Genomic DNA, 14,068 nt, shown 5'->3' on the forward strand with positions numbered 1-14,068 from the left:
TTTATTTTTGTTTAACTTATATCATTTGGGATTCTAGTAAGTAGTTTAGAGTTAGAATTGTAAGTAAAAAGAACTACTGTACTTTCTGATACCTACTGTTGATAAATAATTAATAATTATTCCTGGTAGGATAAGCATGATCTACATGCTGTTTATTTTTATTCCTAAAACAATAAATATAATTGCTTAAAAAGTATGGATCTTTAGAGGTCTAAACATTTAAAATGATTTCATTGTATAGTTGATTTGTTGGATATAGATAATCTTTTCTGCAAGATTAAGTGATAATTTAGGACAATTTAGCCATGTTTTTACTTAACTTAGACCAATAACAATTTTGTCTCTTAATGAATCCCATGATGAACCGGAAATTGACATGCTATTAACATCTAGATTTAGTAATGAATTTATCTAGCAAATAAACAATAATGGACCAAGCACTGTGCTCTGTCGTATACCCATAAAGACATTCAAAGGACCACTATGAATATTATCTATTTTAACAATTTGAGATCTCTGATGTAAATAACTTTCAAAAACATTCGACACTACACCCCTGGCACCAAACTTTTAAAGAGTTTCAAGTAGCTGTGTGTGAGGTACAGTGTCAAATGCCTTGGCTATATCGAGAAAGACAGCTATACATTTTTGATCTGAGTCTAAGTTTATTTTTATTTGGTCAACCAATTTAAATAATGCATCATTAGTGCTTTTGCCCCCTATAAAACCATATTGAATTTTATTCAGTAGTTTATTTGATAATAAATAGTTATAGTCTGACTCGTGTAGTTATAGTTTGTCTCATGTATTTCAAAACTGACCTGCCATCCCTGGAACTTGGCCTTGTCCTGCCACTGAACTGAGTAGGTGGTTGCACTGGGCAAAGTTGCTTGGAATTTGTTTGGCATTTAAATAGTTTTGGTTTGGTATTTCTGGGTTTATCGCACTCGTGTGTTTGTTTTTTCGAAGTGCGATTGCTGGACTGACCTGACTTCCCTGAAACTTGACCTTTGTTCTGCCACTGAACTGAGTAGGTGGTTGCACTGGGCCAGGCTGCTGGGAATTTATTTGGCGTTTTAGATTACATTTATTATTATCTGCCGAATTGAGTAGGTAGATCAATAATTTTATGTAAATTTATGTATTAAGTTTTAAATCAATTTAATATTTTAATAGTACATGATGTCTCGCAGTTTTAAGTGTTGTAAAAATAAGCTCTTTTGAAATTATATTTGTATAGTCTGCAACTCTGTTTTTCATCCAAGTTGTTTGGAAAGAATGACAGAAGTGGTGAAAATGGGAGTTTACAAAATTTTATGTTCAGAGCAATGTCAAAATAGTCACAATGAAAGAGAGAGTGAAAATAGGATATATGACGAAAAAACTAAACATTTGCTAAAGGAGCTGGAAGGAAAGGACAGGTATTTAGAGAGACTGCATAGAAATAGTCAAGTATTTGAGGACGAGGTTTCACAGGCAGAAGCTAATTTTTCTTTGCATATTGCAACTTTAAACGAACAAAATAATGGGTTAAAGAATGAAATTCAGAATCTAAAAACTAAAGAGAAAGAAGTACAGCTACAAGTGGATTCATATACTAGGGTAAATGAGGAACTTTCAGAGAAGATAAAAGAGCTAAGTGATCTTAATCAAAATTTGATTAATACCATTACAATGCTTGAAAAGGAAACTGAATATCACAAAAACAAGATTAAGAGTATGCAGACAGAGATTGAAAGCTTAAATTGTATTAATACGCACATGTTAACATCAATTAAAACTCTTGAAGCGGAGAAGGATATCCTGTCTCTAAATAGAAATGCTAGCAGTAACTTAAAAGATTTGACAACTTCAAATATTCAATAAAAATCTACAAACTGCTTAGCAGAAGCGCATTTCAACCCACGAGCAAAATCAAATGTACTAATTTATGGTGATTCTAGTGCCAGAGGTTTCTCTTCTCTCAGGTACTCTGAGCTCGTCATACAACAACTGTGGTTATGTGTTTAGTAATGTTACAGCCCAGACCTTATGTAATTATGCGTTTCCACTAATTGTTAACTATACGAAGAATGATGTTGTTGTTGTTTGTCTTGATTTTTCTTGTACATTGCCATCTTTTTCCCAAATAAAATCCTTGCTATCAATGGGCAGGATAACTAATGTAATTGTTTGTATTAAATGCGATTTTAATAAGTGCTCAAAAAGCAGATATTACAATACAATTCATTTTATGAATTCCTTCATCTGTAACCGTAACTTTTCTGTGAGAATAATTACTGATGTCAGACAAAATTTTAGGTACCGTCACTCTGCCAAATCTATGTGCAAACTTTTATCTTTATATGTTAAAAATACTTTTCTGTCATCCAAATTAGTATTAGCATCTTTAGGTATTAGCAATAGTGGGATAATCAGCGATACACCCTTGATCGAAGGTAGGTCTTCGGTTACGCCTCAACTAGACCAATCTATAGACACCCTTGCTATTGGATCTTCTTTTTTAATAGAAACTCCCACCATATTCAAGTTTCCCTAGCATTTCTTAATGTTCAATCTGTGCGTTCAAAAGTTAGCGAATTGGAACTATTTTTAGAATCGGTTAACTTTCCTAGTGTATTAATTCTTGTTGAACACTGGTTGAGGTCTGACGAGCCTATTGATATCCCTGATTATGTACTAATTTCCAAATTTTCACGCAAGCAATATACACATGGTGGTACTCTTATTATGTTAGAGAAAGCTTTTTTAACTAAATTTGTGTTTATTACTATTGACAGATTTGATCATCTATTGATTGAAAAGGTGTGCGAGTTTTCTATTGTATTTAGCAGTAAGTTGAATTTGTATATTTTAGGATTGTATCGATCTCCATCTGGTAATTTAGATTTGTTTTTAGAAAAGTTGGAGATCCTCTTAAGTGAAATTTCGGTTAATGCGATGTTGATTCTGACTGGCGATCTTAATGTAAATTTTTTAGACAAATCTAATGGATCAAATCGAATGCTTTTTAATCTGTTAAACTCATTTAATTTTAAAATGCACGTGGATCAGCCAACCCGGATTTCAGCATTTTCTTCCTCACTGATAGATTACTTCTGTACGAATTTTAACCAACACGAAAATCAGTGTGCAACAATCAATGCCGGTTTGTCTGACCATGAGGCAATAGTGGGATTAGTAAAGCTTAATAGTGCAGCTAATGAGAATAAGTTTGCACGCGATAGACTTTATACTAGAGCTAATTTCCGCAAATTCTCTTTCTCTTAAAATATTTTCTGCTTTACCTCTTGTTGCTTTGCAAGTCTTGGCCGAGTCAATTAACTTTTCATTTATGTCTGGAGTTTTCCCAGAGTGCTTAAAAAGAGCAATGATTGTTCCTCTTTACAAGGGTGGTGATCGCGACTGTCCTTCTAACTTTAGACCTATAGCGTTATTGCCTACTTTAGCCAAAATAGTGGAACGGCTCGTTAAGGTGAGGATGGTTTCATTTTTAAATAGATTTGGCCTACTGAGTCTTCAGCAGTTTGGCTTTCGTGAGTCTGTGAGCACAAATGATGCTATCTTTAGCTTCCTAGAGCACCTGTACAACGGACTGAATGTTGGTGAAGTTGCAGCAGCGGTATTCTGTGACTTGTCCAAGGCATTTGACTGCGTGAGTCACAGAGTGCTGCTGATGAAACTGGAGCTCTATGGTTTCAGAGGAACTGCCCTTGAGTGGTTTCGTTCCTACTTATCAAATCGTGTCCAGGCTGTCAAATTTAATGGTGGTATCTCTAAGGAACTTAATATAAATGTGGGTGTTCCGCAAGGATCAGTACTTGGTCCTTTACTTTTTCTCATTTATGTGAACGATCTGCCACAACTGCAGGTAACTGGCAAATTTACATTGTTTGCCGATGATACCACCATCCTCTGGCACGACTCTGATGTTTCTCAAATGGAGGCCAATATACGTGCAGATTTGTTAAAAATGAAAGACTGGTGTGATGCAAATTTTTTGACATTTAATGTATCCAAAACAAATATCCTTAATTTTAAATGTAATACAAATGATATATGTTTGAATAATGAAGCCATCATCATGCCACCGTTCAGTAAGTTTTTGGGTCTTTCCATAGATAAGTTCCTTAAATTTGAAGACCATATTGTGAATGTATGTAGAAAAGTCTCATCAGGCTGCTACGCCCTAAGGGTTATTGCCACCAGTCTTAATTTCTCCATCGCCAGATCTGCATACTTCGCGATTATCGAGTCGCACCTTCGATATGGAATTTGCTTTTGGGGTTCATGTTCAAATTCACTTTTTATTTCAGTGATAAACACTGAAATAAAAAGTGAGTATAAAACTCCAGAAAAGGGCCATTAGATATCTATGTAGGGCCAAGCCTCGTGACTCATGTCGCCCACTTTTTGTAAGTCATAATATTTTAACCCTGTGTTGTATCTTTATTTTAGAAACAGTTTGCTTAATTTTTAGAAAATATAAACAGGAACTCTACTTAGGAAGCCACTATAATACGCGACAAAATTATTTGTTGAGGCTACCCATTCCTCATTTTGAACTTGTCCCTAGCTCTATCATATATGGAGGTAGAAAGCTGTTTAATAAACTTCCACTAGAAATAAGACAACTTAAGACTGAAAAAAGCCTACGTACAAGGACGAAAATATTTCTTGCTAGTAAAGCGTACTATAGTTTAAGTGAATTTTTTAATGATTAACATTTAAGTATTTTTCAAAATTTTATATAATTTTATTTTATTTTAAATTAGTTTCTCGTTTTTATTCATTTAATGTACAGTCTATTGGCTTTGTCTACAACTTCTATGTTTATATTGACAATAAAGCATTTTTGAGTTTGAGTTTGAGTTTAAGGCATTTTTCGAGAATTTTTGTAAAAGTTGTAATAACTAATGGGTCTGTAGTTAAAAGTATCTGATCTTGTTCCTTTTTTATATATGGGAGTTATAACAGCGTATTTAAAAGCTGTAGGCACTATTCCGGTGGTAAATATGAGATTATATTATATGAATTAGTGGTTTTATTATAGTGCAATGTACTTTTTTTATAAGTCGAGAAGAAATTCCATCTTTATCAGGGGCACAATATCTGGTTTTTATAGTATAAAAATATATAGCAAACTATCACAAAACATACCTTAACGTTTGAAAAAAAAAGTTGGAAGTGGTTTCTACCCTCAAAGAAAGAAAGAAAATGTGCTATATTAAACATAACATCTAAAACATTTTATCATAAAATGTACACATTACCAAATGCCTATTTTTATGGCATCAGAATTTCTATCCAAACAACTTGGGTGGAATATAGACATACAAAAGATGCAGCAATAATTTGAAAACTCCTTTTTTTGACAGCATTTGAAATTACGATTCATTTTAATAAATTAAGGAATGTATAAATATGGTTAGACAGGAAATGCTAGCCAAACAGGAACTTGAGCCTGAGCGTCACCAGGAACACGCGTAAAACAAACACACTAGCACGTTCTAAGGTTGAAGTTCTATGGTTTCAAGTTAAGGTCAATGCCAGCAAAACAAGTCTAGTTAGTTAAAACAGGAAATATTTATAAAACAAAAACATATTGACTGAAGCAGGAACCTGTTATTAAATTAGGAACACTTGTACGGAAATATAGCACGTCGATGTGGTTGTAAAAAAAATCAAAACCAAATCAAAACAAAACTGAGTACCGGCGTAGCCTCCTACGAACTTAAACACGACCGTCACGTATGCCTGCTAAAACGATACAAAAGAGGGTAAATTTTTGTTAACTTGTGTTCCTTTATTAATGCCAACAAATAAATAGGCTCCCTAATACTGAATTTATTGCAGTTAAAAATTCCACCCTGTATAAGAACTGCATCAAAATTAAGACTCTGACCCAAACACCTTTTCTCTTGTTATGTACCTACATTATGTAACTTATTGATAAGACCCAGACATTCGAATATCCACCCATGTTTGCGAAGCTTCTAAACCAGCCAAGTTAAACTATCTAGCTCTCGTCGCACTTTATACACAAAACAAATTGTCAATATTTTCGGAGTGTTTTTTTTACCTATTGATTTCTATTGTTTTACCATTTAATCTCGATTATTCGCAAACTGTATCTTTTGAAAAAACACTAATTTGAGAATATAATTAATCTTAATAAGATCTCTTGTAAAATTCACTTAATTTCAACTGTTCTCATTAATTTACATGAAAAGCACGAAGGGAAATAAAAACGCACTTAATTAGTATTGGGTTTGCTTTAATACATGATAATTCTTTTTCAGAACCACATGAGTGCTTTAAGAATATATTAAGCAAGTTTTGTGAGATTGAATCTGAAGAGAAGGACCTTTTAAACTATCTGAACACTTTTGTGAAGCTATTAGATTACTACAAAGAAAACTTTGATGAAGTTAATTTTAGTAGAAGAGAAATTCTTTTGTGGTATATACATATGCTGCTTAGAGTGTCAAACAGATAATTTATTTTTATATTTTAGCTTACGCCTACCATTAATGAATGAATCAAGTATTGTGAGATCTGCAGGCTTAAGATGTATAAGGCATACAATACAGAACTCAGTTGATGTATCGAATATTAATCATCATTTAATTCCATTTTTCGTTATGAGGTATACGACTAGGATGTGATAAAACTCGCAATGTTCGTTTTAAATATTATTCTTGTTTTTCAGGTCGCTAGACCTAAAAAATGATGTTGAAAGGGTTGAAGCAATGAAATTGATTAGAAAAATGATACACATTGCTCCAAAAAAGTGTGATATCTCCTTAGCTAGAAGTTTGGTTTCAATTGCGAATGGAGCACCTGAAGGAAAAGATAGACTCCTCCGGATATGTTTAGCTACCCTATCTGAATTGGGTAAAAGAATATGTTGTGTTTTTAAACGCGGTATGTAATTTTTATTTTTCAGGACTTTTCAACCCAACTCTTTTAATTGAGTCAGGCGGAGTTAATGCCATAACTAGAAATTTAATAGACTGTCAAATTCCCTTAATCGCAGAATCCCTGTGCGGGGTATTGCTCCTGCTGTTAGACCGTCCAGAAACCAGAAACATTGCTAAGATTGACTTACACTGTGTTGCAGCCCCATTTAGTGAGTTTAATTACAAACATGGCTGGAAAGATAAAACTAGGTAAGTCGCGTTTCTTATCAGTCACGATAGAGTTAAGAAGTGTGAAAAATATAAATACTTTTTTTTAGAGTAGAGTAGAATTTTTTTTGCATTAATTTTTACACATTTTTTACATTCAATTTTTACTTAATTGAGCAAATATACAGTAGTGGCCATAATTATAGCAACAAGTACATTTTTCCTTCAAATTATATGATGTGGTAGATTAGAAAAAAAACTGGTATATATTATGATGTATTTTTTACAAAGCTTTTTATTTATGTTTATTTTTTTGTTACTTTATAAAAGAAATAAAAAATGGGAATTTTTTTTAGGGAACGGGTTGGACAAAATTATAGCAACACATTTTAGAAAAATCAATTTATTTATTCTCCAAAGTCAAAATAAGATTACAATACAATAATATTCTTCAGTATTTAGTATAGTACCCTTTAGCCCTTATAACAGCAATGCATCTTTTTGGCATGGATAAAATAAGTTTGTTTATAACATCATGATCGATTGACAACCAAGTATCCTGAAGAGCTTCGAAAAGTTCTCCAGCATTTTTGAAATTCCTGGTTCTACACCTGTTATCCACAATTTCCCAAAGATTTTCTATTGGATTTAAATCCGGAGATTGGGAGGGTCACTTCATAACATTAATTTTTTCATCATGGAGAAACTCTTTTATTAGCCTTGAAGAATGTTTTGGATCATTGTCATGTTGAAATTGATATAACAGCGGCATATTTTCTTCAGAATAGGGTAACATAACATTCTATAATATATCCTTGTACATAAGTCGATCCATAATCCCTTCTATTCTGTGAAGAGGTCCCATACCATACCCCGAAAAACAGCCCCACACTAAAACTGAACCACCACCATGCTTAACTGTAGGAGAAGTGTACCGAGGATTAAATCTTTTGCCTACAGGACGTCGAACGTATGCAGCACCATCACTTTTAAATAAATTGAATTTTGATTCATCGCTAAAAATAACTCTGCGCCACTGATCAATAGTCCAGCCCTGGTGTTCTCGAGCAAATTCAAGTCGGGCCTTCACGTTCTTCTTGGAAAGAAGAGGCTTTTTTGCTGGTCTGCGTCCAAACAACTTATTTTCAAATAGACGCCGCCTTGTGGATCGTTCACTAAGATCGGAACGCCCACTGCCATCCAAAAGCCCTTTAATTTTTGAAGAGGACAAAAATGGGTTTTGCCTGGAAATCCGAATAATCATTTTGTCACTTTTTTTTTAAGTTTTCCGGGGACGTCCCGAATTTTTTTGGGTACTACCAGCCCTGTGTTATTGTATCTTTTCACTATACGTGATACAACTGATCTGTGAAGAGCAAAATTTTTTGCAATGGATGACTGTTTGATGCCTGACTTATACTGATTAATTATAAGTTGCCTCACTTCAACAGACACGGTTTTACCACGACTCATACTGTTATTTAAATAAGTTAATAACTACCAAGAAATCACAATATAAATTGTTTCAATATTGCACTTCAACAGATTGAAAGAGCACTAAATTTCAAATGTTGCTATAATTATGACCAGGTGAAATATTTGCAATTACAAATATTTATTGTCAGCAAAAAAACAGGTAGGCTTTTTTTTATTTGAATGAGAAATTTTGTTTAAATATTAAGAGGCCATCTAAACCAGTGGCGTACTTTTACGATTAAAACATACATATAATAGTTATTATTAAATATTAGTAAAATTCAGATTTGTTGCTATAATTTTGGCCACTACTGTATGTCACAAAAAACTTAATAACTAAATAAATAAATAAAACAATAAAATACCTATTATTTATGCCTAAACTAGAACCTACAGAGTATTTGCCTAAATGAGACCACACAATATATTTAAAACAATTCCATAAAATAACAAATAAAATAAAATACAAACTTTAACATACTTAATAACAAATATCACATTATACAGTGCAAGTCTGAAACTTGGAATAAATTCGATAATAAATAAGTGGAAGCGTGTTCGGAAAAACGCTCGGACATATCGATTGAAATTGTATGTTGCGCATTTTTACAATAAAAAGTTTTTATACAGGGTGTGCCATGTAGGCGGGGCTAATACCAACTGTCTTATTTTAAATGGGATACTCTATATGTTATTATATTTTTGGATTCTTCACAAAATTCCAAACATTTTGATGTATCACATGCCATACCTTTATTTGATTGTTTTTAAGATACAGGGCGTTAAAGAAAACGTATTTCATAAACTTAAAGAGGATTCTTTTAAATCTTTTTCTTTATAACATGAGTGTTCAAAATGTATACCATTTACTATTTGGCAATGTCCTAAACGTACTACAAATTCATTTTGAACGTTTCTTATACATTCTGGAGAAATGTTTCGACACTCTTGCCTTATTCTAGTTTTCAACTCCTTAATTTTTGCCGGCTTGGTCACATAAACTTTGGATTTTAAATATCCCCATAGGAAAAAATCCAGCGGAGTCAAATCGGGCAATCTTGGTGGCCATTCAAAAGGTCCTCTCCTGCCAATCCAACTGCCTAGAAAAATAGTATCCATATAGTTTTGAACAGGGGTCTTGCGAAATGGGGAGGCGCACCATCTTGCTGAAACCAGATGTTTCTATTCGAAATATCAGCTTCTATTGGATCAGGGAATAGAACAGCTAGATTTGGAATTAGTTTTTCTTGTAAAAACTGTACAAGTACCTTGTTCCATTTAAATTTTCTTCGAAGAAATTTGGGCCTATAACTTGCTGACCTAGAATTCCTGCCCAAACACTTACTTTTTTTGGGTGTTCAGTGTGGCCTTGCCTCATCCAACCATGGATTTTCTTGTGCCCAATAACGGCAATTTTGACGATTTACTTCTCGGTTCATCATAAATGTCGACTCATCAGAAAAGAATGTTTTCTGTAATAAGATTATTATTCTGCATTAATTCCATAAATTGTTCACAAAATTCAATTTTTCTATCTGCATCCTCCTCATTGAGTTCCTGGACAATTGTTAGTTTATAGGGATGACATTTTTCTGCTTCAAGAACCTTTACTACTGAAGACTGGCTCACTTCCAATTCGCGCGCTACCTGCCTAGTGGGGATTTTCTTCAATGCCTAATAACACATTCATTTTGGTGTCTTCATTAAGCGCAGATCGTCGAGAACTAGTTATTGTTCTTATGTGACCATTTTCCCAAAACTGTTTTTCAATCTTGTTATAGTACTTTGAGATATGGGTGGTAAATCAGGATACTTCTGTGTGAATAAATGCAAAACTTTATTTTGGGTTCTTGTTCTCCGTACCCAATCATCATTAAGATTTCAATTTTGTGCTTTTCACTTAAATAGCCCATTTCATAAAAAAAATTAAAGGAAACTTAAATCTGATTATCCGACAGTAAAGGCACGATTTGTAGCAATGTCAAAATTTATAAAATGTCAAAATTATAAAAATGCCACATTTTTATAGGACATTCATAAAATACATTACGAAAAAAAAAACTGTTTACTGAAACGCATAGTTTTTGAATTTAAAACATTTTTTAAATAAAAAATCAAAACTTAAAAACAGGTTAATAAAGGTATGGCATGTGATACATCAAAATGTTTGGAATTTTGCGCAGAAGGCAAAAATATAATAACATATAGAGTGTCCCGTTTAAAATAAGAAAGTTAGTATATATCCAATAGTATATCCCATGCCTACAAGGTACATCTTGTATGAAAACTGTTTATTGTAAAAAATGCGCAACTTACAATCTCAATAATTGATGGGTCCGAGCGTTTTTTCGAACACGTGCCGATTTATTTATTATCGAATTTATTCCAAGTAGTCCATACAGACTTGCACTGTATTATCACCTAATTAATTTAAACAAAAAGACGATAAAGAATATGCTACCTGGATATACCTACCCTGTTGAAATACTTTTGTTTTAAAGGTTTTTAACTGCCTTTCCTGTTGAATGCAGTTTGGAATTTTATTGAAAAATTTTACACAAGCATACAAATGTCTTCTATTAATATTAATTCAAATATATTTCATATATATTAAATTAATTAATAATTTAAAATATTTGATATTCATATATTTTCTATCATTAAATTACATTAAGATCACACCTCTTTAATTTTAAAGAAGTAACCTTTGAATTTTTTGTTATCTTTTAAAACAGTTTGTCAAACTATTAATAAACCGTGAAATTATATAAAAAAGTATTTAAAGTATTGTCGAATTAGGAAGGAGTTTTAAAGGAAGTATTATATAGCAGGAAATTTGAAAGATAAGTATATTTGATTTATATTTTTAATTTAATTTAATTTTACTTTAATTACCTTGATAACGGCAGTAGATATAACTACCGAAACGTTGGTTCAAATTAGGTATTTTAAAAAAATAGGTCTTCTCGTTGTTTTTATCGTTTTTTAAGTTTAATATTCATAACAAAGTTAGGTAGGATATTGAAAAGAAGAAACGAGCATAGAGATTAACAGCTTACACCTCAGCTCCTAGGTATATAAAAAAATCTATTATACCTCAAGTAAATTATTGTATTTAAAACTTATTGAACTTAAATTAAATTAAGTATATCGAACGGTATCATTATATATTTGAGTTCATATTTCTTTTAAATACGTAAATAATTCTATTTTCTTCTTCTTTTCAATCTTTTGAGCGTGTGAGATAGGCATTTCTGAATTGATTTTTTACTATAAGTGTCGTAATACCCAATAAAATAAGTAACTCATTAGAAGACTATGGTCCAGACTATCAAAGGCCTTAGACAAATCCACGAAAGCACCAAGTGTCTTCAATTTTTTTAAGAATTTTTGTTATGAACTCAACAGATTTTCCTGGGAGAAAACCGTGCTGAGAGCCATTAAAAAAGTTGTTTAGAGTAACAAATCTTTGCAGCCTGGAATACATAGCCCTATCAAAAAACAAAGGCAGAAGGCTTATTGGTCTATAGTTTTCTAAAGTCCAGTTCAGAGATCTATTAGAATCTTTGATGTGCCGCGAATAATCCGTATGCCGGTGTTTCTTGTAATGTCACATGGCATGCATGTTTAAATCGCAAAATTTTATGTGGAGAGCGTCATAAAGTAATATTCTAAGTGGTTTGCTCCCATACATCTTTTTATTTTATTTTTTTAATATTTTTTGGATAGCTGGATAAGGTCTATACTTTCTGGTATCTGCAGTGGGTAATTTGCAATTGAATCGGAATATTTTGTTTTGTTTTATATACTGTTTATTCACATACTTAATATTTTTTTGGTAATACTTTATGCTCGACAAACTTTATTTGTACATTTTTTTCCCGATATTTCCTTTCTGCTTCCTTGTATTTTCCTCATTCTTATCCAATTACCCTGGTACCTACGCTAAAGTGAGAAGAATGTTAGAAAAAAGTACCTAGGAGAAAAAGGTAAACGAGCAGTAGCAAGAATTAACGCGGACGCGAGACTTGAGATACGGCTTTACGGCTTCTAATTTACTGTGCCAAGGGTTCGACCTACTTTACCCTTATTTGTGCTAAATTATGGGTAAGTCGAGCTTTGTTAATATCTAACTACTTCACATTTACCGCCCAATATAAATACTGAGGACTGAGTCAGGGTATAAAGAAAAATTGAACTAATAAATAGAATCAGCTTCCCTTATCAAATACAGTCCACTTAAAAACCATCTAACCAAGAACAAAACACTAAGCGATATTTATATCATCGATTTAAATTCATTCCATTAAATAAATAAATGTTTTAATTTTTTTTTTTTTTTAATTTATACATTTGATTTATAAAATTTGACTACAGACGCCCACGTACTATTTTGTTAGACGTCTGACCTCAGTCCCAGCCACTCAAGCGTGAAAAGTTGCACAGGTCCTTAAAATTTATTTGTATTTAAATTTATTATTCGGGATTTTTGGTTTTAGTTTTATAAAGCTAGAAATTCAGGATAGTTGATAGCAAGATAATATTTAATTTAAAGATAAGATTTAAGTACGTAAAAACAGCTTAACCAAAAATTTTAATTTAATAAGTTTAGTTTTTAGCGCTATCAGTGGGGTGTTTATAATAAGTTATGAGAGAATAGGTGGTATAAATTACTTAGACCCATTTATTCTGTGGATTAAGGCATTAAAGATGTACTTTTTGACACAAAAGGGTAAACTGTTTTGGTTTCTCTTCAAATTTGATGTTTCCTTTTTTTGGGTATTGAGATTTATTTTTATTTGGTGGAATTCTCAACTTTAGATCAGAAGTCATTTAAATCAAAGTTTAAGAAATATCTTTTACATTTAACCTTCAACCCGTAATTTACGCCTTTAATTATTTATTTAAATTATATATATATATATATATATATATATATATATATATATATATATATATATATATAAAACAATATATATATATATATATTGTTTTATATTTGGGAATTTCGTGAATTTAACACAGTTAATCTTTATATTGTAGTTAAATTTATGACCGTTGAGTAGGGTTCAGTAGAGTAGCTGTCTTAGCTAGACTGCGCCCTGCTTCTGGGGTATTTAATTATAGAATGTCATTATTGTTAACTACATCTATAAATTTTGAATAAAAGAAATTTATTATTATTATTAACGGGGATTTTGGCTGCCACATTCAATGTCCTTTATTATTGTTTTTTTTTAAATTTATACATATTATGATATATTATTATAATAACTTAATCATGAAAAGCCCATGTCTATATTTAGTACCAACGTCTTTTGATAAAAAGTAATTATGTAGTCACAAAAGTGGAAGTATATTTTTTAAAAGAAACTTTTACATTAAAAACCATCTAGCTGCCTATATCTTATGCGTGTAAAAGACACAAGTTTTACTTATAAAAAAACACACACTTTGCATTC

General features: G+C 31.9%; 1 protein-coding gene and 1 long non-coding RNA gene across 2 annotated transcripts in view; one reads left to right on the forward strand and one right to left on the reverse strand.

Annotated features, from left to right (window-relative positions):
• Window positions 1–14,068, forward strand: part of LOC126740902 (rapamycin-insensitive companion of mTOR) — a 154,162-nt gene that overhangs the window by 11,804 nt on the left and 128,290 nt on the right. Inside the window, exons 3-6 of the mRNA XM_050447089.1 lie at window positions 6,303–6,462; window positions 6,518–6,649; window positions 6,713–6,897; window positions 6,950–7,172. Coding sequence (XP_050303046.1) covers window positions 6,303–6,462; window positions 6,518–6,649; window positions 6,713–6,897; window positions 6,950–7,172 — 700 coding nt within the window. The remainder of the gene's footprint in view (window positions 1–6,302; window positions 6,463–6,517; window positions 6,650–6,712; window positions 6,898–6,949; window positions 7,173–14,068) is intronic.
• LOC126740904 (uncharacterized) lies at window positions 9,335–10,568 on the reverse strand. The gene is made up of 2 exons (XR_007662049.1): window positions 9,766–10,568; window positions 9,335–9,706 (listed from the first exon to the last, which is right to left on the reverse strand). It is a non-coding gene; the product is annotated as an uncharacterized LOC126740904 (long non-coding RNA).

This window comes from Anthonomus grandis, chromosome 10 (assembly GCF_022605725.1).
Source record: "Anthonomus grandis grandis chromosome 10, icAntGran1.3, whole genome shotgun sequence".
Classification (NCBI taxonomy): domain Eukaryota; kingdom Metazoa; phylum Arthropoda; class Insecta; order Coleoptera; family Curculionidae; genus Anthonomus; species Anthonomus grandis.